This window comes from Falco naumanni, chromosome 7, assembly GCF_017639655.2.
Source record: "Falco naumanni isolate bFalNau1 chromosome 7, bFalNau1.pat, whole genome shotgun sequence".
Lineage (NCBI taxonomy): Eukaryota > Metazoa > Chordata > Aves > Falconiformes > Falconidae > Falco > Falco naumanni.
The window spans coordinates 30,085,565-30,109,533 of record NC_054060.1 but is presented as its reverse complement, the minus strand read 5'-3'; the positions used below and the strand labels follow the sequence as shown (position 1 = coordinate 30,109,533).

The 23,969-nt window shown below is 44.0% G+C and overlaps 1 protein-coding gene across 1 annotated transcript; it reads left to right on the top strand.

Annotated features, from left to right (window-relative positions):
- Positions 1 to 1,464: 1,464 nt before the first annotated feature.
- Positions 1,465 to 16,640, top strand: PPP1R36 (protein phosphatase 1 regulatory subunit 36). The gene is given in 12 exon segments (XM_040600298.1): positions 1,465 to 1,658; positions 2,850 to 2,930; positions 3,631 to 3,752; positions 3,874 to 3,910; positions 3,912 to 3,935; positions 4,834 to 4,932; positions 8,725 to 8,868; positions 13,714 to 13,753; positions 15,019 to 15,208; positions 15,296 to 15,407; positions 16,470 to 16,498; positions 16,501 to 16,640. Coding segments are annotated over 12 exon segments (1,212 nt in total).
- Positions 16,641 to 23,969: the final 7,329 nt, after the last annotated feature.

Genomic DNA, 23,969 nt, shown 5'->3' with positions numbered 1-23,969 from the left:
CTGCAGAGATGTTATTGTGTGGAAAGCACTGAATTTTCCTGTTTGGACTAAAATGTTACCTAGGGAAGGTTCTTAGCAAAGCTGGGAAGGAGCAGAGCACACAGATCATGAGTGCCAGTGCAGAGCCTGCTGAAAGGGGATTTATGTGCTGGGAGCTGCAGTTCCCAGGGGACAGCAGACTGTCACCAGGATACTGCTATAAACAGTGGCTGCCTTACCCCCTTCACTCCTGGATGTGCCCCAGCCAAGCACTATGCTATCTCTTAGTCTCCTCACCTTTCCCAGGACCATCTTGTTGCTGCTGCTTACATTTGCCTCTGCAGCAGGTCCTGGGACCCATGGGAGGTCCCATGGGCAGGGCAGGGACCTGTCCCACTGCCCCAGCCAGGGAGCAAGGTGGCTGGGAACACTCATTCAGCCATTTGTATTAGTGAGAAGCAGCTGAGATGTGTTTTGAAGACACATGAACTGTATTTTCTCCTTCCTGTGATGTGTTGGTAGGCCTTGCTGTGCCATATTACCACCTTTTCTATTTTGCCTTCACAGCTTATAATCCCTTGTGTGTAACAAAAAGGTACAGCATTTGCATGGCCCTTTTCATCAGTGAGTTGTAAACCAGTATTAGAAAGCTGGAGCCGAAAACTAGAACAGACAGGTTGAAATAACCACTTTTTGTCAAAGGATTAGAGCCATGGTTTCCTAATATTCATCTCTGTGATCTAACCATTGCATAGGCTGCTGGCTGCTGACATGAAATTATTCCAGTGTCCCATATCCAGTGCTCTACTACCAAATTAAGTTGAGCAAGAGTTTGTGAGAGCCTTGTGGCTGGTTGGCTGGCTGGTACCTAGCAAAAAGTCATAGAAAGCCTTGAAGTTGCACTCGGTTTAAATTTATAGGCAGAAGGATTTCAGCAATAAGGGCAATTTTGCTTTAAAGGTGACCTGCAAATAGTAGTGAAGGGTTTGCATGTCTCTCTCACTAATCAAGAAAGGACTAATAGTTCTTATTTATTTCCAGGGATTTGTTTTTTGGTATGGATTTTTAAAAAATACATAGATACTGTAAAATGCTGTTACTAGTAGTTTTGTCCAGTATCCTCTGAATAGTTTAGCTGGCGTATATTTAAAGTTCTCAGGATATCAGGAAAGTGCATAATGTATTCCATTTTTAAACAAAGGTTTCCTTTCTCCTGATACTTAGTCACTACAATTACATAAATATTATTAAAAAAACCAAATAAAAGCCATATGTTGTTTAATGCATGGATCCATTTGATTTCTTAGTCTTTATTGATTCACTGGCAGTCAATCGATGTTCCTTAGCAAACTTTAAATTATTTATTCATAACCTGAAAGACATAAAAAAGGACGGTTACACATTTTTCTTTCTTAGGCTGGCAACCTTTAATTTCAGACAACTTCTGTTCAAACAACAAACAAAACCTGGGTGAAAAGCAGCCTGATGAAAGATAGAAAGTGGGCCCATATCCACAGTGCTTGCATTATAAATTCTTTGTTAGGCTGAGAACTTGAGCATAGATTTATGACATGAACTTTATATGCTGTTTTCTTGAAGACGATAAAACTAACTACAGGTGTGTGGTACTGGAAAGGTGATACAAACACAAAAAATTTTGCAAAAAAAAAAAGAATGATGTTTACCTTCAAATTATGCAGGTTTAGGCCTTCATACAGCAGTTCCAAGTAAGGTAAAATCGGAACCTAATATTGTTTTACCCAAATATCAACTGCAGGACAAATTCTTAATTATTTTTTTTTCAACTGAGACTGGAGCTCCTTAACTGCTGTTGTGTGGCATCATGTTAATGGAGAAAATCAGAAATATGCATTTACTCCATACTGTTCTCAAGCTAAACCCACTACAGAGGGGTGGCTGAAAGTGTGTGGTGAGTCCTGCCACGTCAGAAATGTGCACCATGCGCTGGGGCAGCAGTGCTGAATACGGGGGCCAAATGCCACCCCAGGTAATCTATAGGTGGAGGTCCACAGGGTGATGTTCCCTGTTGCTGGTGTTACATATGACCCTGTGCAATGGTGAGCACCAGAGGACTGTAGAACTTTGGGGAAACCGCAGCTCTGCAGGGAACAAAGTGCATGTAAATGTTCTTTGAATCTCTGTGGCAGCTGTGGATTAAGACTGTATCAAGCCATTGAAACCACTGGTGCAAAAAAACCCAACACTCAAACCATATCCCTGCTGCTGACTTCTCCAGTGCAGGGCAGGGAGCGTGGTGGAGCACGGCAGCAGTGGGTCAGCCACACGCTGCCCGTTGCTGCCTCCTGCCCTTCTGGGCATTTTCCAAGCCTTTGTCACAGTGGAGCCAGGCTGCTCATCTCTCTGCTGGTCACATGGCTACTGCAGGCACCTTTCATGGTCTGTGTCTCAGCAGCTCCGACCAACTTCTCTGTTGGGCTTGGGAACGCTGCTGACTCTGCCAGGTAGCTCTCCAGGGAGAGGTGTGAGCTCCCTGGTGACCTCTGCCTGTCTCTGCCCTCAACAATTCCCCCAAAAAGCTCTGGAATGGAACAGTTTACATTTAAAATCTTTCTAAAGCCACTTGAGACACTGCTTGAAAGGGTTTACCTGGTGCAGTGCGTATGGCAGCAGGAGACAGAGCAGGAGGACCTGAGGAAGTCCCTTTACTCTTTGCTTCTGTGTTCTTGAAAGCAATGTCTCATATTGACCTCACCACAACCCAGATGTTTTGTTTAGTGCCAATTAGAGGCCAAAATAGATACGCTTTTGTATCATGGGATATTGACCTCTTTGTACTACTGCTAGTAACTGAAACTCATATTACTGCATGCTCATACTCTGTATTTCAGCTCCAGTCCCACAGCAAAGGAAAACTTGAAGGCAGGAAAAAATACTCACTTTCAGGAAATGCGTGTCAAGACATTAAAGAGGTTATTTCAATTTGACTAGCATAGCTGAAAAAGAAACGAGATCATTTGGGTGGAAATATTTTCCTCCATTGTCTGAGGATCATGCCTGAACAAAGCATGTGAAACAGGAAGCCAGCTGTCATTTCAACAGGGTGGATGAGTGGTCTGAATGTAAAAACAGAGCCAGACATGCCTGGTGTTGAATGCTAGCTCAGGCACTAGCCTGCTATGACTTTGGTAAAGTCATTCAGCGTCTTTGTTGCTGTTTCCAGATCTCTCAGAACGAGGTAATAATTCTCATCTGCTCTAAAGAGTATTGTGAGGTAATTAATTCATCTGTGTAAGGCACTTCAAAGATTAAAGTATGATTATTATTATTATTAATTTTATAAATTCACAACATGGTATAGCTGACTTTCATCCATTACTTAAAACGTCTTTGATCTAAATAAAACCGTAGCAATTTATTATATTAGCAACTAAAAGAGCAACTTCAGACGCAACCTTAGAGGTGAAATGTCCTATTTCTCTCAACATCTCCAGCCTGTTTTGTGGTTATAATAGTTGAAAGTTAGTTCAGGATACCTGCCAAACACATTTCACTGCCTATCCCTTTGAAAGTGAGTGCAATGAAGAGAGTACATACCAGGTTGATAATCCTAATTCTTAAACTAGAATTAACTCTGTGTCCTTAAATGTTATGTATTGGGTGAACCACTAGCATCTTCCAAGATGACTGCAGTGCAATGCTCCCTGAAAGAAGGCTGGCTGACATAGAAGGAAAATTGCATAGGCTGTCCAAGTGGGTACAGCATGAATATGAGGTGTTGGATGATGTCAAATGTGAGTAATTGCTCGTGTTTCGTATCAGCAAGGCATCACCCATGCGAGTTAGAAAGCTATTACTACTAACACTAGCAATTTTTTGTAGAAAATACTTGTTTTCTCCTCTGTATATTTTCAGGTGCTGCTTTGCTTTTGAAAGAAGCAAATGAGTCACATGTTATCATTTGCAGCAGTTATGAGGTATGTCATTTAGAGTTTGTTTTGAGAATTAGGTACATGTAGATGGTAGCGGAGGGACCAGGGTGTATGAGAAGTAGAATATGAAACATCAGAGGTTTAAAATCTCTCATCTGTGAGGTTCAGTGGGAAACAATACCAAATGGATGCTGTCCTCGACACGCGTGGAGAAATAATCCTATCATCTGTTTGAAAGCCTTCCACTCTGTTACCTAAAGGAAGCCAAGAACTTGGGCCTAAAAATCCAAAGGTTGTTACCCATTTTACTCAAAATTAAATTCCATGTTAGCCAGCGCATCTGCAGCACTGGGTGCACCAGGAATGCTAACGTGACTGGAAATCTGGGCTGCCTTCCTGTGCTGCTGCTATTCCTGTCAGAGCTACAGGGCTCTTTATTTGTACTGTCACTTCTCAGCAGTACTTCTCTATAGGCTAAAAGTGAGGAGGCAGTAGGTGGAGCATTATAACTCAGAGGCATATCCCTGAGATCACCAGGGCCATACAGCGGCTGCATTGCCTTTTAGACCTTATTGAGCCTTTGCCATGCTGTCTTTTCAGAAGGGGAGAGGTGTCTGAGTTGTCCTTCTTTTCCTTTGAAAGTGAATGCCACTCTTCTAGTACGTTCAGTGCAGAAAACATGCTTCTTGGAATTATGTCTGGTAATATTCAATTCAATCTACTCCTCAGTGTGTTTATTGGACCCTGTTAGTAATTCTGTAAAAGCCTTCAAAGTCTTAGTGTAGGGTGGAGTGCTTGCTACGAATAGGTCTCAGCCATACAGCTAGTATTCGGTGTAATGCAGGCCCTTGAGCAGAGACTTTGTTCTTTTTCATAATGGTGTGGTGGTGTCTATATCTGTAAATCCATAGACTTCACAGTGATCTTTCTAACTTCCATTTAGGAATGAGAAACTAGATGAGTTCCTCATGGCCTTGCTCTTCTACCTATCTTTTTACCTGGAAAAAATTGCCATGGAAAAGGAATGCAGATCCTTAATTTCGTGAGTACATGACTTTAGGGGTGGAAGTACACAGAGCTTCCCCAGAAAATGTGGAATCACAGGGCAGTCTTTCATGTCAGAATTAGCGAGAGTCTCCTTAGAGATTCTCTAAGGAGAAAAACCCCTTGGGTCTCACTGTTCGTGTCTCCTGTCCCCTTGTCCTCTGTGCTCTACAGGACATACGATCCTCTGAATATGTAGAAAGATGGATTGTCTGGGAGGGTTTGAACCCCACTTTTCCCTATCCTTGCCCTTAGCAGCATGCACTGTTGTTAAAATGGCATAGAGCCCTGTAGTCTCCCTTTCAAGATGCTGGCTGTATCCAGTCCTGCTGCAATGGGGTCACCAAACAATTTGGCTCTGTAAGGTAATGCTGCAATTTGAATAAATCATTAGTTAAATCTATGTGAGTGCTCTGACTGAATTACCATCCCTTAATGCCATTTTCCAGTAATAACATTAGCATCCAGTCATTGCTGCTTGCAATACGGAGCAGCAAATAGTTGCAGCTCAGTCTGCTGGGTGTTAATTTGTGCTGTGGGTCACGCTGCTTTAAGACTTCATTTCTAGGTGCTAGAAACATGTTACAACATGAGGAATATATGCTAGGAAAGCAGTTCCCAAGTAAGGGTGTGTGACCATGCTTGCTGCCTTGCAGAGTGGAAGTTGAGATGCCAGGGGAAGAGTTTAGGAGCTGCTGTGTTAGAGGGTTATACGCCTCGGGAGAGAGCATTGCAGAGTTACAAACCACGATTGCAAGAAACTTCAATGATTTTCTGGAGCCTATAATAGTCTCTAAGAATTGATTAACCATTTTCTTAAAACACTTAGTGATTACTTACTTCACAGTTTATGAAGCCTTGATATAAAGTGGGGCTGATTGGATTGAAGAAAAGACTGTTGGAGGATTGCTGGCCTTAAGGAATTGATTTGTTTTACATCCATAGGTTGACAGGTGTTTCTTTATTTGTGCAAGGAATAATTCATAAATAAAGAAAACCATCAGCATAGTTTCATACACAAAGGTCAGATGCAGTTGAGGTGCTCTGGGCTGCAATTTGTGAAATGATCCGCTCATTCTTGGCTGGTAAAGGACAAGGAGGCCTCTCCATGGGTCATGACACCTCAGTGTGGCTCATAACATCTAGTGATGTGGCAAATACAGAAACAGACTGAAGCAAAGAGGAGTTGGGACCTATTGCAATATAGGATTATGTTTCCTGGATCAAGGGGGCTCTGGTTAGTAGGTATCAGCTATAAGCACTGGATAAATCCTGCCCGGAGAGAAATATCAGTGTGCTCTGGCATGCAGTGCTCCCAGAGTGAATCCTGCCTTTTGGTGGGAAACATATGCTGACTTACCACTTCTACAATACTGTTTCGTTTAGATTCATTACGTCCCCTGAAGGGAAGTGGCTTGGTTGTCAGGATAACCTGCATACAGTGTTAACATCAGAGAAGCTTAAAGAAGAGACACCATGCAGAAGCAGGAATTCAGGCTATTGATCTACTGAAGGATAAATAAAAGGAAGGGAAATAAAATGACAAAAGGCAATTTTAGGTCCTATTTAATGTTGAAGTTCATCCTTAATTGTTTCAGCATCTTAGCTGACTTGGAGGAGCCAGGAGGCATTAATCACAGTGTGAAGAGCTTTCAGATACTGCATCTTCTTTCCACGTTCAAGACCTCCCATTTCATCTATTATCCACCTGGTCTAATTCTGAACTTGGTATGTGCTGTATTTCATACCAAATGTAGCAGGGACTGTCTTTTCCCTCCTGTGGAGCAAAGTTCTAGAATGGTCTTCCACTAGGAAGTAGTGGGGGCAGCCAAGAAAACTACTTTGTTTCTGAAGGTGGAGTTCTGTGAGCTTGTGAAAGGGATTTTATAACTACATAATAGAATCATAATGACATAAAATTACACTTGTGATAAGAATCCTTAGATTTGTGATATGTTTACATATTTGAGAGAATGTGAAAGAAGACTGCATAGCCATTTATTTTCCTATATTTATCTGACATAAATCCCACGCTCAGGGCTGTTGCTGGTGACCTGCTCAGGAAGAAAACTCCCTCCCCCTTCCTCCAAGATATAATTTAGGTTCAGAGGCTTTTTTGCTTTCCTCTGTAGTACTGGCTATGTGCCACGAGTAGAGACAGGCTGGAGGCAAGACACGCCTGTACCATTTCATGTTTCTTGTTAGTAATACCTATAATTTGCTCCCAGTTAAACTGGAGACAGGGCTTGTGACCTGCCTAGTCCTTTATCAGCCTCATGTTCCCACATGATAGTCACATCCAACAGCTGTGCAGTCCCTGAGCTGCTATTCTCGTAGACCCTGTGTGATAACCCAGTAACACAGCGCTGGTTATTCCTGCTCCTAGTTTGTGTGTTTTGGGGTTCCTGCCATTTGGGCAGCCTATGAGAGATGCCTAACTCATCTTTTGGGCCTCCTTTTGTCCACAGGGAGCCAGGCCTGAGTAGCTCCTCAACTGTCTTGAACCTAGACCATGTAGAAGCATCAGTGTCCACAGTGCCTTAAGAGAAGACCTAAGACCATCCTACCTTCAGAAGTCATTGCTTCTGTGCATTAAACTTCCTTTGGAAAAGAAAGTATTGGAAGGGGTTCCTGTCAGAGAAGGTCAGGATTAATCTGGACATCTTTGACTTTTTACGCCTTTGTCTTTTGTTGATGTCATGCTGATTCTTTGTAAATCTAAGCCTGAGGCTCTTCTGGCGTTTTCTAGGTTCAGAAAGATCTTGTAACTAACTTCAAAAACAACCAAACAGTTTTCCAAAACAGTGGGCATGAGGCATTCCCCCACTGGAGACAGCTTGGGAGTATTCACCTCTGAAATATGTGACTCTAAGAGCAAAAACTCACTAGCAGTGGATGAGACATGAATGGAAAAAGGGCTATTATTTCTGTCCTGCATTTTCTTTCCCCTTTATTTTCTGTTTCTGCTTCCATCCCTTTCATTTCTTTTGGGGAAAATCAGCTGAATTTTATTAGCAATTATCCTTGAGAAGCATAGAGTAATTGTCCTAATTTATTAAAGGTGGGTTGTGTAGGAAGCTTTAGGGCTGGAGGGCATCAGGGATAGGTCAGATAAAACCAGCTCTCCTGAGCGTGAAAGGAGGCTGGTAACTTTGAGGCCAGCAGCACTCCCAGGCCCTGGCAGACAGCCGGGTGGATTACAGGGGAAGCAGAGGAAATAGAAAACTCTTTGGTTTGGCATTTCCTTAGTGTTTGATCTGAGCTGGTTTAAAATACAGGCTTGCGGTGGCAGCCGTTCCTGTTTAGAGGCGGTCCCACAAGCACCTCGTGTGCCTTTTTGCAGAGGAGTAAGTGCTGCCTCTGAGTGAGCCAGGCCCGCCGCTCCAGGCCGCCCCAGGACAGGGCCTGCGCCTGGAGATGTTTAAATGCACCTCCAGGGCTCTCATGCAGGCTGCAGAAAGGGCTCACAAGTATGCAGGATCAAAGATGGCAATCTGATGGGCTGTGGGCATGCAGCTTACAGCTGTGTGGGGCAAGAGAGGCTGTCTGGGCCCAGGCCCTGCGGCCCCACCAGTGCTGCCGAGCTGCGCTGGAAGTGCCTCAGCCCGGCCGGGCTGCGGAGGGTCCCCTGACAGTGGTGCCACCCGGCATGGTGGTTTGTGTGCCTGAACACAATTTTGTAATCAGTAACACAAAAATTGTGTTACTTCTCAGGAACAGCCAGTCTTCCTAGCATCCCTTCTGTCCAGATCACCTTTCCTAAAAACTTTTTTTCCTATTTTGTTTTAAGCAAGACTATGATATTTTTAGAGAAGAAAGACATGGATGATGTGCTGGCGAAGTTAGGGTGGCCAGGGTTCACCTTGCCAGGGTGTACCTGTAACTGTGTCCTCAGGTGAGGCATGGCACAGCAGCACCACAGGCCTGGTGGAGAGTAAGCCTGTCCCTTCTGGGGACTCTTGCTATGTCAAGGGCTACGGCAGCCAGGGCCAAAGCCTCTGCCAGGTGGCACAAGTGAAGGCCTAGGGTAATAAACGTCTTGTGAACCAAGGAGCCAGGCAGGGCTCAGGGACCTGAGACAGAGAAGTGTCTCAGAGTGCCCTGATCTCCCTGCAGCTCTATCTCATCTCATAACCGACTCCAAAAGTGCTTCTGGTGAGCTGTTGCCAGCTGACTTGGGCACAATGAGTTGCAGCAGAGCTCTGGATACCAGACTGGAAAGCTCTGGTACGTGGAGGCCTTGCTAGATACACAGAGCAAGAAACTTTAACGGGTTCAACATGAAAGTCAGCAGGGCAAAAATCAGTGCCAGCCATGGATCTCACCCCTGCCACTTCCACTTAACTAAATCTTGAAAGCAGATGGTTACGTACCTATTGCTTGCCACTGATCCCTGCATAAATTTTCTGTTATGCCAAGTCTGAGATAGCGTAAGACTAGGTCAGCAAGTGAAGGAGACCATCTTCCCAGTGGCCAACAAGTGAAGGGGGTAGAGACAAGAAGAGGTCTGCTTGGGCATTGGAAGAGGAGGACTCCTACCTCTGAGCAGGGAAGGTGGTGCATGTTTTTTTTCCAAGAGTGGTGGAGACCAACTGCTCTTTAAATGCAATGCTCCCAGCAATGAACTGAAAGGAGAGAAAGACTCATAGTGGGAATTAAAAAAGAAACTGATGAAGGCAGGAGAGGATGGGAGAGTGAAAAGGCAGAGGAACCAAGGGAATGATGAGGACAAGAAAAGGGGAGTTTAAACAGGAGGTGAGGGTGCTGTATTTTAACCCTAGCTGGCAACTAAGCACCACAAAAAATGGTCAGTGGATGGAGAGACATCATGCACTGTGCTAGTGTTAGGGACTCTTTCCTCAGCCATGTATGTTCCTGCACAATGTTTCGTTTTCCTGGCAGTCCCCACCCAGCACCTCAGTCCCATGGGATCTTCTCAGAATGGTATCAGGCATTTTTTTCAGTCACTCGGTGTGAAACTGCTGCCAGTCCCCCAGAGGAGTCACAAACATTCACCTGCCTTCCTGCAACACATCTCCAGGTAACCTTGCTCCTGTCTGGGGTGGGGCAACCTTGGTTTCCTTCTAATTAAGAGGAGAAGGTAACCTGTGAAATGATGGAGTTAAAAGGGAGCTGAAATTGCTGTCCCAACAGGGCTTTCATTTTAGCATGCCCCATGCCACAAGGTGCTGGACCTTGAGAATTAGGAATGTGTTCCTTCTGCATCCTGGCACATAGGCATTTCACTGAGCACTCCTGGGAGCAGCTTTCTCTGCCAAATCCCTGCTCCCAGATTCCTGCTGAGCAGAGGCATCCTCTTAACTTTCTTGCTGGTTGGACAGGGAGGGTCACGACAGCATTTCATTATTTCTATTGGGTGGCCTAATGTCTGCACTTAATGAGACTTGGAGGAACTTATAGTAGAAAGTAACTTGAATCCAAGAACTGGATGCAGCTGGATTAAAGATTAAACAACCTGTTGTATACCCAGCTAGTTAGCTCTACTGTCTCTTCACTCACTTGTATTGTCTGGTGGGTGGAATGTGCAGGGCTGAGGGGAGCAAGAGGTCTTGCAGCCAAAAATCTCCAACATGGGAGTGAGAGCAGAGAGCTGAAAAAAGAAACTGTGTTCTTTAATATTTCCATTACAGTGGGGGTCAGAGGCTGGCTTTGGGTTGGGATGGTGTCCAGGCTGTGAAAACACAAAGGCCAGGTTGGATGGGGCTTGGACCAACCAAGTGGTCTAGTGGAAGGTGTACCTGCCCAGGGCAGGGGGTTGGAACTAGATGATTTTTAAGGTCCCTTCCAACCCAAACCATGCTATGATTTTATGAAAGACTAGAAAAGAGCTGTGCCTTAAAGCCTTCATGATGTAAGGTACTGTATGAAGAAAGACCTCACGGAGTTACTCATAGCAGGGTGGCGGTAGCTGACTACAGCTGACTTCAGAGTTAGGCTAATGCTGAGCATGTTATAGTATAGGGCACTTCCCATACCATACTGCAATTATATAAATATAATCTTTTCCAGGCTGACTCAGTTTAACCTTAAATGTTATCTGGATCCTCCCAGACCATTATATGAACTGCTAAATACAAAAGCTACGGGACAGAACTGATTAACACTCTTGATTCTAAAAGGTGGTTAGGAATTTTTTGAGTGCACATGGTTTTGGATGGGAAAGATCCATCATCAAAATGGAAACTGTGGGGAAGGTTACTTTTGATGAGTTTTTTTTAACCTGCAAAATGTTTAGATTAAAGAGCTGAGAAACTACACATAATGTACCACCCCCAGTTTTACTATATTTTCTTACAAACCAACTATGGGTTCATGATGGTGTTGAAGCTTTTGCTTTTCACTCTAATTCACCATAGCAACATTTTAATGAAATCTTATACTATGTTGGTAAACTGCTTTCCCAGCCAAATCTGCCAAATGTGTATGTGTTCATATGAAATGATTGATTTTTCATGTAAAGTTTTTTTCTGAAATTTTAAAAAGGGAGGCTTAGGTGGAGAACATCTTCATCTTAACAATTTACATGATTTGTAAAATGCAGCATTAAAATCCTATCTTGATACTGTCCCAGACTGGAATTTGAGAGAGTTGTTCCAGACCTGTTATTTGTGTATGTTAGAATTAGTCCTTTTGTGCCTCCAACGCTGAGGAAGGAATAGGTGTGTCTGGCTTTCTCCTTTTAAGTTGATGGGGATTGTGCAACCTTTTTGTGGTGCCAGTTTCCTTATGGGCATTTGTCATAATGGGAAAAATACAGAGAGTTCCCAAAGCTGTATGCATCAATGGCACAAACACAGTCGAGCCAGCCCTTACTGATCTTGAAGCTAGCTTGATCCATGGGCAATTAGAGTCACAGCTGCAGTAGAGGGAGCTGCTAAATGTCACAGGAAGCATTTCTTCACCGTGTGCCCCTATGCACAACAGTACTTCTTGTCTGAAGCTGCTATCAACTTGCATCCAAACCCCGCGCTTACTGCACGGTCTGCCCTTGGCTGTGCTGTCCCCTTTTATGCATGAACTCATCCTGTCCCACTCAGAGCCCTAAGAAATCAATATTACTACATTACTAGAAGGTATGACGCTTTTTGCTCACTCTTTCACATTTCTTACAAGTCCTGTCCTGAAGCTTCTTGCAAGTTTGATGTTTTCCCAACCCTTTCTGTATTTTCCTAGGTAATTAGCAACTGTGCCCTAGACGTGGGAGGTGCCTCCTAGTTCAACACTTATTTTAGGAAACTTTACTTCAAGCAGGTCTCTTAGCTTAATACCTCACCTCAGGGAAGAAAGCACTTGGAGAAAGAAAGGTAGAGATCCCCGGCCTTACTCTAATTATTAGCATTATTTTCTGTTGCTGTCCTGTACATGGATATAGTTTAGTGGTGGACTTGCCAGTCCTGGGTTAACAGTTGGACTTGATGATCTTAAAGGTCTTTTCCAACCTAAATGATGCTATGATTCTATACATAAGTTTATCTGCTAAACTAGGGACTAGTTCTCAGACTCTGCATGAGCCATATAATGTTGAAAGGTGAAGCTGAGGTCACTTTAGGTTTCTCCGCTCTGGTACTCTGAATGAAGACAGAATACTGTGCTTTACCAGAAATCATAAGGAATCAAAAGCTTCAGAGTTGTTCTGGGAGTTCTGCTTTGGCAAATGGCCGTGCCAAACTTGCACAGTCAAGGTTTTTTCCCTTGCACAATATATGACGTGTCAGCAGGATTATGGCTGGTGGGAGCCAGGTAGGGAGATACATGGTCTTCTTGATCAAAAAATCAATAAATTAAAGTCAGCAGTTGGCAAATAGAGTGATAGGGCTAAAAGGTTTTATCTTCATGATCTGCTCTGCATTGACATTTCTGGGGTCATGACAGCTGGGGATACCCTAGATGTGTGGAACACTTGATGTTACCAGGAAGATAAGGGACACATCAGGAGTTGGTGAGCTGATGCAGAGACAGGCTTCCCTGTACATCTGGCAGGACCAAGCCAGATCCGTGGGGATCTGTAGGCTAGCAGGGAAAATTTGCTTTCATTTCCATCAAGGTGAGTTGTGCCATCTCCAAGAGAACTGAGTGGCTGCTGGGATGTGTTCATCACCCTCTGCTTTAATGGCCATTTCCATGATAGACAGTCATTTGGCTTTGTGTGAGAATCCCCAGGCTGAACTGAGTGGCAAGAGCATCTCTCAGGCTTCCACTGGGCAAATCGCTGCTGCTTAAACAAAGGCCTTTTGTCATTCTTGGGCCTGTTTTACATTTCTTCTTGGAGATACATCAGGCATCTCCTTCCTGGTTTTCAAGTTTATTGTCTCAGCATTGCCCTGGCTTTGTGCCCTCGGTAACTCTGCTTGTTGCTTTTCCAGTGATGTCAGGAGGAGATTTTTTTATTGACTTCAGTGGGAACTGGGTTAGATCAGTGCTGACCACTTTTGAGAGGCCCATGCAGACTGCTCAGTCTAGATAACATAGCAGGGGAACCTCACCCACTCATCACATTCAGCTTTGTTCTCTGTCAGATTTAATTGATGGAGCCATACAATATTTTGCATTTTCTCCTTCTGAGGCAATGCAGAAGTCCTGCCTTTCTCTTGGACAGTGGGTCTCCACATGCTGGTAATGAGGATAGACCAGCAACAACTTTATTGCCTTGGTGAAATGCCAGCTTGGCATAGCCCCATGACTCATATTCAATGCTCTGTTCAGAGAACTGAAAGGACGACTGCTGCTATTAATTTTGTGCTCTTGTTCACTGCCTTAGGAGAAAAACAATGTTGCAGAAAGATCAGAACTTCTTTGAGGTAAGAAAGACGCAAAGATAAATGGAGAGTGTGACTGAGTGTCAGCCCAGAGCATGTCCCACATCCAAATCCTTTGCTTTTCAGTTCCCTCCGTAGTTTACTTGTAGGGCAGAACACCTAGAATAAAGCTTTACCTCTAGGGCCTGGATGTCCCTGTAAAATACTATCTCTTTGCCCTTCACCCCAAGCCTTTTTCCCTTGAGCCCTCAGCTGAGGGGTTTCAGTCTCTCTTGGCTCTTGGACCCCAGGCAGTTCCCACCACAGCCTGAGGTCCCTCTGGGAAGGCTGGTCTGTAGGTTTCTTTTCATGATCGGCCTCAGTTTCATCTCTGTAGGTAAGAAATTTTACAACCTTCTTTTATTTCTGTTGCCCTTGGCGACATTTCTAGATGCCAATAAGCTATTCTGGCCTGCCACGTACAGGTCCATCAGCTATTTATGAGACTCAGCTATGCAGCAGGGATTCAGCAAATTAATACAAAACAGCTGGGCCCAAATTATGCTTTGTAATTCATAAACTAGGAAGCCTTTCCTTAAAATAAGGGGTCTGTGGATTGAATTCCAAGGATGCACAGCAGTCCCAACAATGCCATCTTTTCAAGAACAGGCTTAGCAGAGATTTGATTTATTGAGAGTTGATTCAGCTTGTGCCAGGGATCACAAATGTTAAATAGGAGTGAAGAGCTAGATTTTGTTTTTTTAATCAGCAAGCAGACATGCGGAGGTGAGAGGCAATGAGTTCATTTTTGGTAGCAATATTTTCTGTGGTTGTACTGTCGTCACTGAGGGTGGGGATCATCTTGTCTGCCTGCAGCAGCCCAGACAGTAGCCCAGTCAGACCATGCCCTTGGGCTGCCTTGACAGCCAGTGCAGAAAAGAGCAGCTCAGCCAGAGGGTGAATTGCTGCCTCTTGAGATAGGTGTGTGTGAGAGGAACCCCCCCAGAATGACTCACCATCAGTCTCTTTCCATTGATTATTGAGGGAATCTGGGTGGTGATCTCAGCGTATTCCTCAGTTTCTAGCAGCAAGACTAAGCCAAATTGGTCAGAGTTGAGCAAGATGAAATCCATCTGAGCTAACTCCATTTCTAGCCTCATCTGTCTGCACACCTTTAAAAAAACGGTCTTAAAATCTTCACTGATGCACGCATGGTGAAGTTTGATGCCAAATGGCATTTTAGTGGAGTGACACCAACCTGCACTCTGGGATGCAGCAGGACTCTGGGCCTTTTCCCAGTAAAAAGGGGACCTGTGTTTTCAGTTTAGGGCCTCTACAACTTCTGCAGCTATGTGGCTTGTCTTGTGTTCAAACAGAGGCACTTCCAAGTGATTCAGGAAGAAATTGGCAGGCTTCTTTGCTCTGACGTGTTCAATCCTGCCTTAAGAGACAGGAACAATGCTGACTTGCAGAAACCAGGAGAGTGGACTGCTAATGCAAATACAGTGTGTTTGCCATATCTGAGACACACGTTTGACACATTGGTGAGTCCTTAGGAAACCTGATCTGTCCGAATACACTGAGGTAACACCTGCATTTGGTTTCCACCAAGAAATGTCCATGCCAAGCATCCTTCCATAAACAGCATGGTTCACCAGCGCTCACCAGTGCTCAGCACACTGCTGCCCTCACTGAAGGACAGTGCTCAGTACCTCTCCTAGAACCACTGCTGTTGGGGCAGAAACCCTCGACCTGGCATATGTGATGGCCTGCTGGACTCCTCAGAATCATTCACTACCAAGTAAGGGGCTGTTCCTTTGCCTAAATAAATTTGGTAGTGCTATGAGGAAGGATGTCCAACAGCTAGCTCTTCCTCACTGGGAGAGGGGCCATTGGACTCAGGATTTGGCCTGACTTATGAGACTTAGAAAGGAACAGGAGAGTATGTCCTGAGAGAGCCTGGAACTTGCAGAGGTGATACTCTTGGTTAACTGATGGCAAAGCAGCTACTGTCCATCACAGTGCTTTGTTTAAACTCGAAAGTTTTCTGGGGAAAGGAACTATGCTTTAAAATAAATTTTAACATAAGTTAATCAAACCCTCTCAAAATCAAAATAGATGTTTATTTTTTCTCCCCTCTCATGATTCATTCTGATTTCTTACTTCTTGACTTTTAATTTTTTAATAGTGTTCTGATCAGATATTACTGATGTACTTTATTCCAAAAAAACTGATTTTATGAACTACATTGTACTTTTAAAATATAATTTTGATTATAATAGAAATAGAACCTTTTCTTCTGATTCATGATAAAACCAAAATCTTTCAAGCCTGGGTATACTATATGAGAGGAATTCCATTTCCCATGCAGCCATGATATTTCTTGAGAGTGTGGAATTTACTACAAATGCACATGTAACTGTTTTGTGCATGCTTTGGAAGCTGGGTGCATCCTGAGCATCTTGACTTTATAGCTTATGCAGGAAGTCATGTAATTCATATGCAATAGGGCCAAATTTTCCAGGGAGCGCTGAGCTTCACTTGGATGTATGCAATTTGTGTTGTGTGCTCCAGATAGAAACATGACATGCTGTGCAAGGTGCTGAGGGGTATAGGCATGGTTATTTGTTTTTCCCTGGGGGAGACCAGATATTTTCTGCTAAAGGAGGCAAGGTTCCTTGCTGGTTTACCTAGGAAATATTACAAGTCTGTCCCCCTTTCTCCTGTTTTCCTTTGCTTCATTGTGTCAAGCAGTGAAAAAAAGGATGTTTTCTAACAGGGTGGGCATCATTAGAGCTCATTGTAGTGAGTTAAATCTCTTATAAGCATGCCTGCTGGGACGATGGAGGAAGAGGAGGAAGAGGAAGAACAAGAAGAAAGAATTAAGGAATGGTTTCTCCATGTGGAGAAATGCTTTGTAGTCAGAGCACTGTGCTCTCAAGAGCAATGACAGAAGGTGACTGTAATCAGAGCAGCTAGCAGAAGTGGTATCTGTGTTGAGTGGCATGGTTTCACATTGCTAAGTAAAATAATTTTGAAATTGCATCTTAAGAAGCCTAACTCGTTTGTTAGAGGTGGGTTAGTTTAGCACGCAAGGGCCTGGACTGGGTGATTGGAGACCTGGACTGTAATGCTTGTTTCTGTCACTAACAATTCCTCCTTCAACTCCATGCCTTTGTTGCACCATTTCTGAGATTATTTTACTGACTTTTTGGGGGAAGTGCTTTGACCCCTGCAGATGAATTTGATTATAGATTTTAATGTCAACCCTCTTTTTCTAAAGGATTAGCAAAGCAACCAGGAGACACGACTTACTACAGTCTAAAAGTTTCTGAAATTTTCTTTTGAAAGAAGTTACTCTGGCATCTTTAATATATTGCCTTTACTTTTTTTTTATTATTTCCATCATTTCTCATTTTGTTCTTCAATATAGCTAGTGTAATTTATGACTCATTGTGAAATAAGTATAGCGAAGAGAAATGCTGTTATTTAAAATATCTACCAAGTCTTCATTTGATTGTATCTTTTTAATGATATTTATTTATTTATTTATTTTTATAATTGAGTTTGCATGATTGGGAAAGCAGATCTTAGATGTTCAAACTTAAAATATGCAGTTGGGATGTCAGTATCTTGAAACAAAATGAATTCATGGCAAGAAACAGTATCATTTTACCTGTAAGACTATATGTACCTGCTAATCATTAGCATCAGGAGGAAAATTTAGGATGAAATCCTGACTTTGTCACAGTCGATAAGGATCAATGAAAAAATAATGGATGATTAAACAGGGGAAGAAAACCAGAGAGGTAATATTTCCATCATTGTTAAGAGAAGAAATTTGACATGTTAGTGCTGGCTTGGAAGATTTTCAGCAAAATGTATCTAGGCTGGATAAAAATAATACAATTTTCCCTTGCAATGTGTGGTTCAGTTTTTAAAAGAATGAAATTTTGCAGCATGATTATGATGAGAAATATACTTCTAGAGTAACCAATTGTCCAGGGACTGGATCACTTATGTGGGATGGCCCTGCACTGCCTTATTGAGACAGACACTTGAACTGCAGATTCACAGCTAGCGTTTAGTCTCTTTACTTAGACTGGCACCTCTTATATTAATGCCTAAGTAGCATTGTGGCCTAGGCTTGTTTTCATGTGTCAGGTCAGTCCTTTAACCATTGCATGAGGCTGTTGTGGCCTGCAGTTTCTCTCTCAAGCTTTTCATTAGATATCTGTTCTGGTATAGAGCAAAAATATTTAAAAATAACACCTTTGAAATTTTGTGGGATGGAAACACATATTCTCTTGCGAAGGAGGAGAAATATAAAAATTATATTTAGAACTGTAGGTGAGACTGCTATATCTTCCTCATATACATGATGTGGAATGGTACACTCTTTATTAAAAATTAACATTTATAGGCTATACATCCATTTTGGGCAAGCAGGTTAGTGCACATTTGGTCTGAAAAATGGTGACGAGACCTTGAGACAGTTCTTTAGTTGCAGGTTTTCTGAGACCTTGGCTGGGCCAAAGCATGTACAGCTGTCTTTCCCAGCTGCATGCGTGACTCCTGGATGGTACATACCTGGCTGAACATGCAAGCGGCAGTTGTGGTATCATTGCCCTGCAGCAGCATCGTTTCCCTACCAAATGATGCAGCAAGATGTTGCCTAACACCTGGTGCTGAGGGAGGCTACAGCACAGCTCCCTTCTCTTGGTCTTGGGAGAAATTTTTCAGTTCCTGCATTAGGAGACCTTTGTTTGCTAAAGGATGGATACAGCTTTGCCTCTCTAGCTGTGACACTGGGCTCTCTCGCCCTCTCAGATCTATGGATTGACATCCCAGTACACTAGTCCTTGCAAAAACATGTTGCTTTGTCATGGCAAGCAAACAGCCATTGCATGGAGCCTTAGAAAGAGTATGAGTGAAAGTGTCCTTTGCCACATCAGCCCTGCAGGGCAAGGGCGACCGTGGTACTTGCTAATAACTGGGATTTGTGAACTGCACTGCCTGGGGCAGAGATTTCACAGTTGCACACTTGGCCTGTGGTGGGCCTGGGACAACAGGAGAAGACCAAAGGGTGGAGCATGCATTTACACAGGCAGCAAAGCTCCTGGATGCAAACAAGCTTTTTGTGCACTATCACTTACCTCCAAGGTCTGTGTCACTGCAGAGAGGAGGAAGCGCTAAGCAGCTACTGGTTTTGCTCAAAAACAGTCAATGAGTTACTCAGACTGAGAGGTGATGTTCAACATCCATGTCTGCCCCTCTCCAGATTTAATGCAGGTTTCTCACAGTCTCCTTAAGGGGAGCAGCCCCACGGAGGTACTTCTTGGCATGAAATAATGAGCAACAAGTGACTGCTTTTGGCACACTTTTCCTTGGTCAAAAGGTAGTTCTGGACTAGGCATTGCCTGAGTTACTCCTGTCTGCACCTAGAACATGCTGTCTGGCTCACTCTGCAGGAGTCACCTGGGCAAAATCTGATGGTCCTAGTGAGCCCTGGTTTAAAACACTGTGATCCTCAGCCAAGCCCTCAGCCATGGCTTTGGGTCTAAGTTTTCTGTGCTAATTGAACAACCACCTTGAACTTTCCAGAAAGGACTGAGAAATACCTTGAAGTTCAGATCCTTTAGTCAGCAGAGTCCTTTCCAGGGCTGCCTTCTCAGCGTTAAGTGTCTACTTCTTCTGAGGCAATACACATCTAACAGACAACCCATGCTTGTTTAAGCATGTAAGCAAGACCTGGCAGCCTTTTACACATGACAGTGAGTCATCCTTCCAGCAGGAGAGAGTGAGTCAGAAAGGGCAGTTGACAAACTTTATTTATCCGTCTCCTGTTATTTGGCCCAGGAGAATTTTATCCTGAAAAACCCACCCTTGCTAATGAGAGGCAGAGCTCAGACTTGTATCGTAGGGCTACTGGCTTTTTCCCCATAGGCTTTGCATGCAGTTTCATAACAGGAAATCACAGCAGGTTGGCCATTTCCATGAATTTTTATTTTTAAAGAAGTTCTGAATGTGCCAGCTACATTGAAATAACACCTGAGCTAGGGTTACCATAAAGAGTACGAACTCAAATGCCTCTCAGTGATGAAAAGAGCCTGGGGGGTTCTGTGCAACAGTGTTTATAGCGTTCACATTTACTTTCTTCTCTTAGGGCTGCTTTGCTCAGAGTCTTAATTGAATGCTGCTAGCATGGCCTGGTGTCTTGACTGGCTTTTGATTATGGTTCTGCCACTCACAGGCTCCATATAGGGTGTGTCAGGCTTTCCAGTTTAAGTATCTATTTTCAGAAGAACTTATATTGCTCTGTTGTAGAAATTCATGCCAAGCAGAAAGTTGGCAGGAGGCGGCACAACTCAGAAATGGAAAAAAAGACAGAGAAAAAAACAACTGCCTGATGATTAATTAAGGAAACTTTGCCCTTGGGAGTTTCAGGTTTTATAGCTGGGAGAGGGGTGGCAGTGTCGCAAAGGGAGCCATCTAGATGTGGTGTGGCCATAATGTGCAGTTGAGTGTCTTGAGGCATGGAAAGAAGCAAAGTAAGCTCATGCCCATTCTACTTGTGTTGCGGGTGGGTTTGGAGCAGTAACCTATGTCATAGCAGGGCTACAGGGCTCAGCAAGATCTCTGTGAGCTGCATGGCAGGACCTGGAGGTCTTGCAGGTTCCTTGTCCCTGGTCCCTCCAGTTCAGTCCTGTTCTTCCTGTCCTGTTAGGGGCCAGTGCCTGATCTACATGGAAAACAAGGCAGTCTGACCCTGCACATTTTTCTGTGCAAGACAGACAGGCCAAAGCAGCATTTAATCAGCAAATAGCAGGTTTTATCCATTTTTGCTTGGACACACACAGGCATTTTAGTAGTGTTAAGCTCCCGTGAGACCAGTGGGCTAACAGTCCTATATGCATTCAGGAATGTGACTCTTTGTTACTACTAGGCAAGTGGAGACTCACTGGATACTGCAGTGGTGAAAGATGCCATTGTGTTTCTTGACCCCGCCAGTGTCCCCTCCCTGCCTGGGGGGGGGAAATTTTTTGAGTCCGTCTTCTTTCCCCTCTCAAATAGACAAGTCACTCCATGAACATCTGACAGAGCTCTGAAGATGCTTCTTATTCCTCCTGTTTGTTCTGTAGCTTGTCTCCCTTGCCCTCTCAAAGCCAAAGCTGCACCTACCAACTAACCGTCCTTCCAGCCAAGAAGGACCAACAGCAGCTTCTTTGTACAGACAGCTGGCACCATCACCCTGCCTGCTTCTCACCTGGGGACAGGCGTGTTGCTTGTGATGACTTTTTACCTGCAGGTGTGCTGGGGGAAAGAGAGCAGCAGTCAAACTGGAAATTAGACCAGACAGTGATTTGCAGTAGGAAGAGAGGTTGTCAGTCTGGATTTCCTTAAGCAAGTCTTCCAAATGTTTGTGATATGTATTCCTGCTCTGGCTGGGACTAAGGCCTTCATCTTGTTAACAAACTGCACTGGAAGCACCATGTACCAGTTACAGCTCCTGTGGCTCAGACTAAATTGTGAAATTTTGTAGTGAGATTTTTACAGCTTGAATCAAAGAAACCAAACCGCAATTTGCAGAATGAGGAGATGTTCTTACCCTGGTTCTTCTTCCATTGAAGAGAAAAAATGCTTTTGTGAGAGAGAGCATTTAAAGGTTCAAAGAACAGGCTGTAAGTATACTGTCACCTGTTACAACTTTCCTATTTGGAAGAGAAACTGCTAATATGAATGTAGTGTATTTCTCCTGTGATCTTGTTTATTTACAGAAGGATAAAGAAAGCCTTTTCCCCTTTCCTTGAACACAGTACAAACAATCACAAACAAGCAGTTGCTGCACACATATTCCCAAATCTGCCAGTCCTGACAAGGGCTGACCTCAAAAGGTCAGACCCCTCTGTGTGGCTCCTCAGTTTTCTCTCCTGTATCAAGCCAACAGAAGCACATCAACCATAACCATGTCTGAGCAAGCAGGGAAGTCCCTGACTTTGTGAAGTCCTGCCACAGAAACTAGATTTTTGAGAGAGGGCTTCCATGGTTCATCTGTCTTTACCACATGAGCAAAGGATAGTTATTCTTTCTACTGATCCCAGAAGAGCATGCATGACGTGTTTCTGATTATAATGGGATGTGTAGGGATTGTGGATTAAAGACTTGTCCTAAGGCTGTTATTAGCCTTTTGTAGCATAATAATCAAGAGCCGAAGGTGCACCGTCTAATTTAGGTGTTCATAGCAAGTCATCTCAAGACAGTGCCCAGATCTCTATATTGATTGGATCGGGAGACACAGTATTGCAGACCTGGATAGGCAGGGGATTGACCCACCCATTGCTTCTTTGTACTTAGAAGCTATAAGAGCTCCAACAGCTGAAGTGCTGTGCTGGATGGATATGCGCTCTTTTGAAGGAGGAAGGTGAGATGCACAGGAGGGTTATGCTCTGCACAGAGAGGTCTGCTATGGACTGTGTGATGGGCTTGTCAGGAGCTTATGGGCCAGGATCAGAGGGAAGGCCAACACAGGTAACATCATGGTAGTAAGCATCTGCTACAGATCACCTGGTCAAGACGACCAAGGAGATGAAGCCTTCTCTAGACAAGTGGAAGAAGGGTCACTGTTCCAAGCCCTGGCTTTTATAAGATGCACTGACTGACTTGAAATCTGCTGGGCAGGAAACACAGTCGGGCACAAGCAATCCAGATTTCTGGAGTGGGTCGGGGACAATTTCTTGACACAGGTGCTGGACAGGCTGAGTAGGGAGATGCTCTGATTGATTTGCTGCTCACAAACAAGGAAGAGGTGGTTGGGGTTGTGATGGTCAGTGGCAGCTTTGGAGAGACCAACAGGTGTAGATTTTAAGATCATGAGAAAGCAGAGAAAGGTGAGTGGCAGAAGAATGACCCTAGGTTTAGGAGAGTAGACTTTGGCTTGTTCAGGGAACTAGCAAGCAGCTTCCCTTGGGATATTGCTGTGAAGAGTGAAGGGATGTAGAGGGTTAGGTGATCTTCAAGGAACATCTCCTCAAAGCTGAAGAATGGTCCATGCAGTTATGCAGAAGGCTAAGCAGGCAGTGCATGAGGCCAGCTTGGGTGTACAGACAACTACTGGTTGAGCTCAAACATAAAAAGAAAACATGTAGTAGGGGAAAGAAGGGACAGGCAATCAAGGAGCAGTGTAGAACTACACAGGCATGCAGGGATGGGATTAAGAAAGCCAAAGCTGGGCTCGAGGTGATAACTGGTGATGCTGTGAAAAGCAACAGGAAGGGCTTCTACAGGTACATTAGTAGTGAAAAGAAGACCAAGAAAATACGGGTCTGCTGCTGAATAGGGCAGGTGATCTAGTGATGAAAGACACACAAGCCTCTGAGTTTCTCAGACTTTTTATTTGCCTCAGTCTTCACTGGCAGAGTCTTCTCCCAGGCATCCGCATCTAATAGTTTGGAAGAGAGAGGTACTACCCACAGTTAAAGAGGGTGATGCTGATGTCACTTAAGTAAACTGGATATACACAAATCCATGGGACTAGATGGGATGCCATCCAGCTAGGAATAAGGAAGAAAACTCTTCATAATGAGGGCTGTCAGGTACTAAAGCAAGTTGCCCAGAAAGTGTGTGCAATTTCTGTTCTTGGAGGCACTCAAAACTCAGCTAGATGAGGCCTTGAGAAACCTTCTGTTTCATTAAACACAAGATTGCATGACAGTCCTGCAGAAGTCCTTTCCAACCTATTTTTTTCTATGATTCTCAGTAAGCATCTGAATATATACTGAAGATCCCCTGGAAATGTGCCTTAAATTGTGCAACATCAAATGTAGCGTGGCCTAAATGCCATACAGCCCCCAAATGGCCCATGAGTCGTGGAAATCTGGAGGAGAGGGTAATAGTGGTGGCACAGGGACTGCAGCTGCCAGGAAAGTCTCTAGCTGGTGGTCATGAGGTTTAGTGGGGTTTAAACAGTGCTCTCTGCTGCTCCACTCTGATCTGTCACCCTTTAGGTGTGCTGCAGGTACTCCAGGACTTCCTGTCTTGAACGTCCTAATGCTCAAGGTGTTGGTGTCACACTCTCCAAAGACTTCATGAGTCCCTAACAGATCATTCTCAAGAGTCCCGGGTAGGCTGAGACCTGAGACTGTGTTGACATCAGTGTAAGCAACTGTGGCAGCTGATCATGCATCTGTTCTTGTTTCACCGAGCTGGCAGAGGTTACAATAGCAGCAGAGTGCAAGAAGGTCTTGCCATGGATTAGGCACCAGCAGACAAGCTCTCTGAG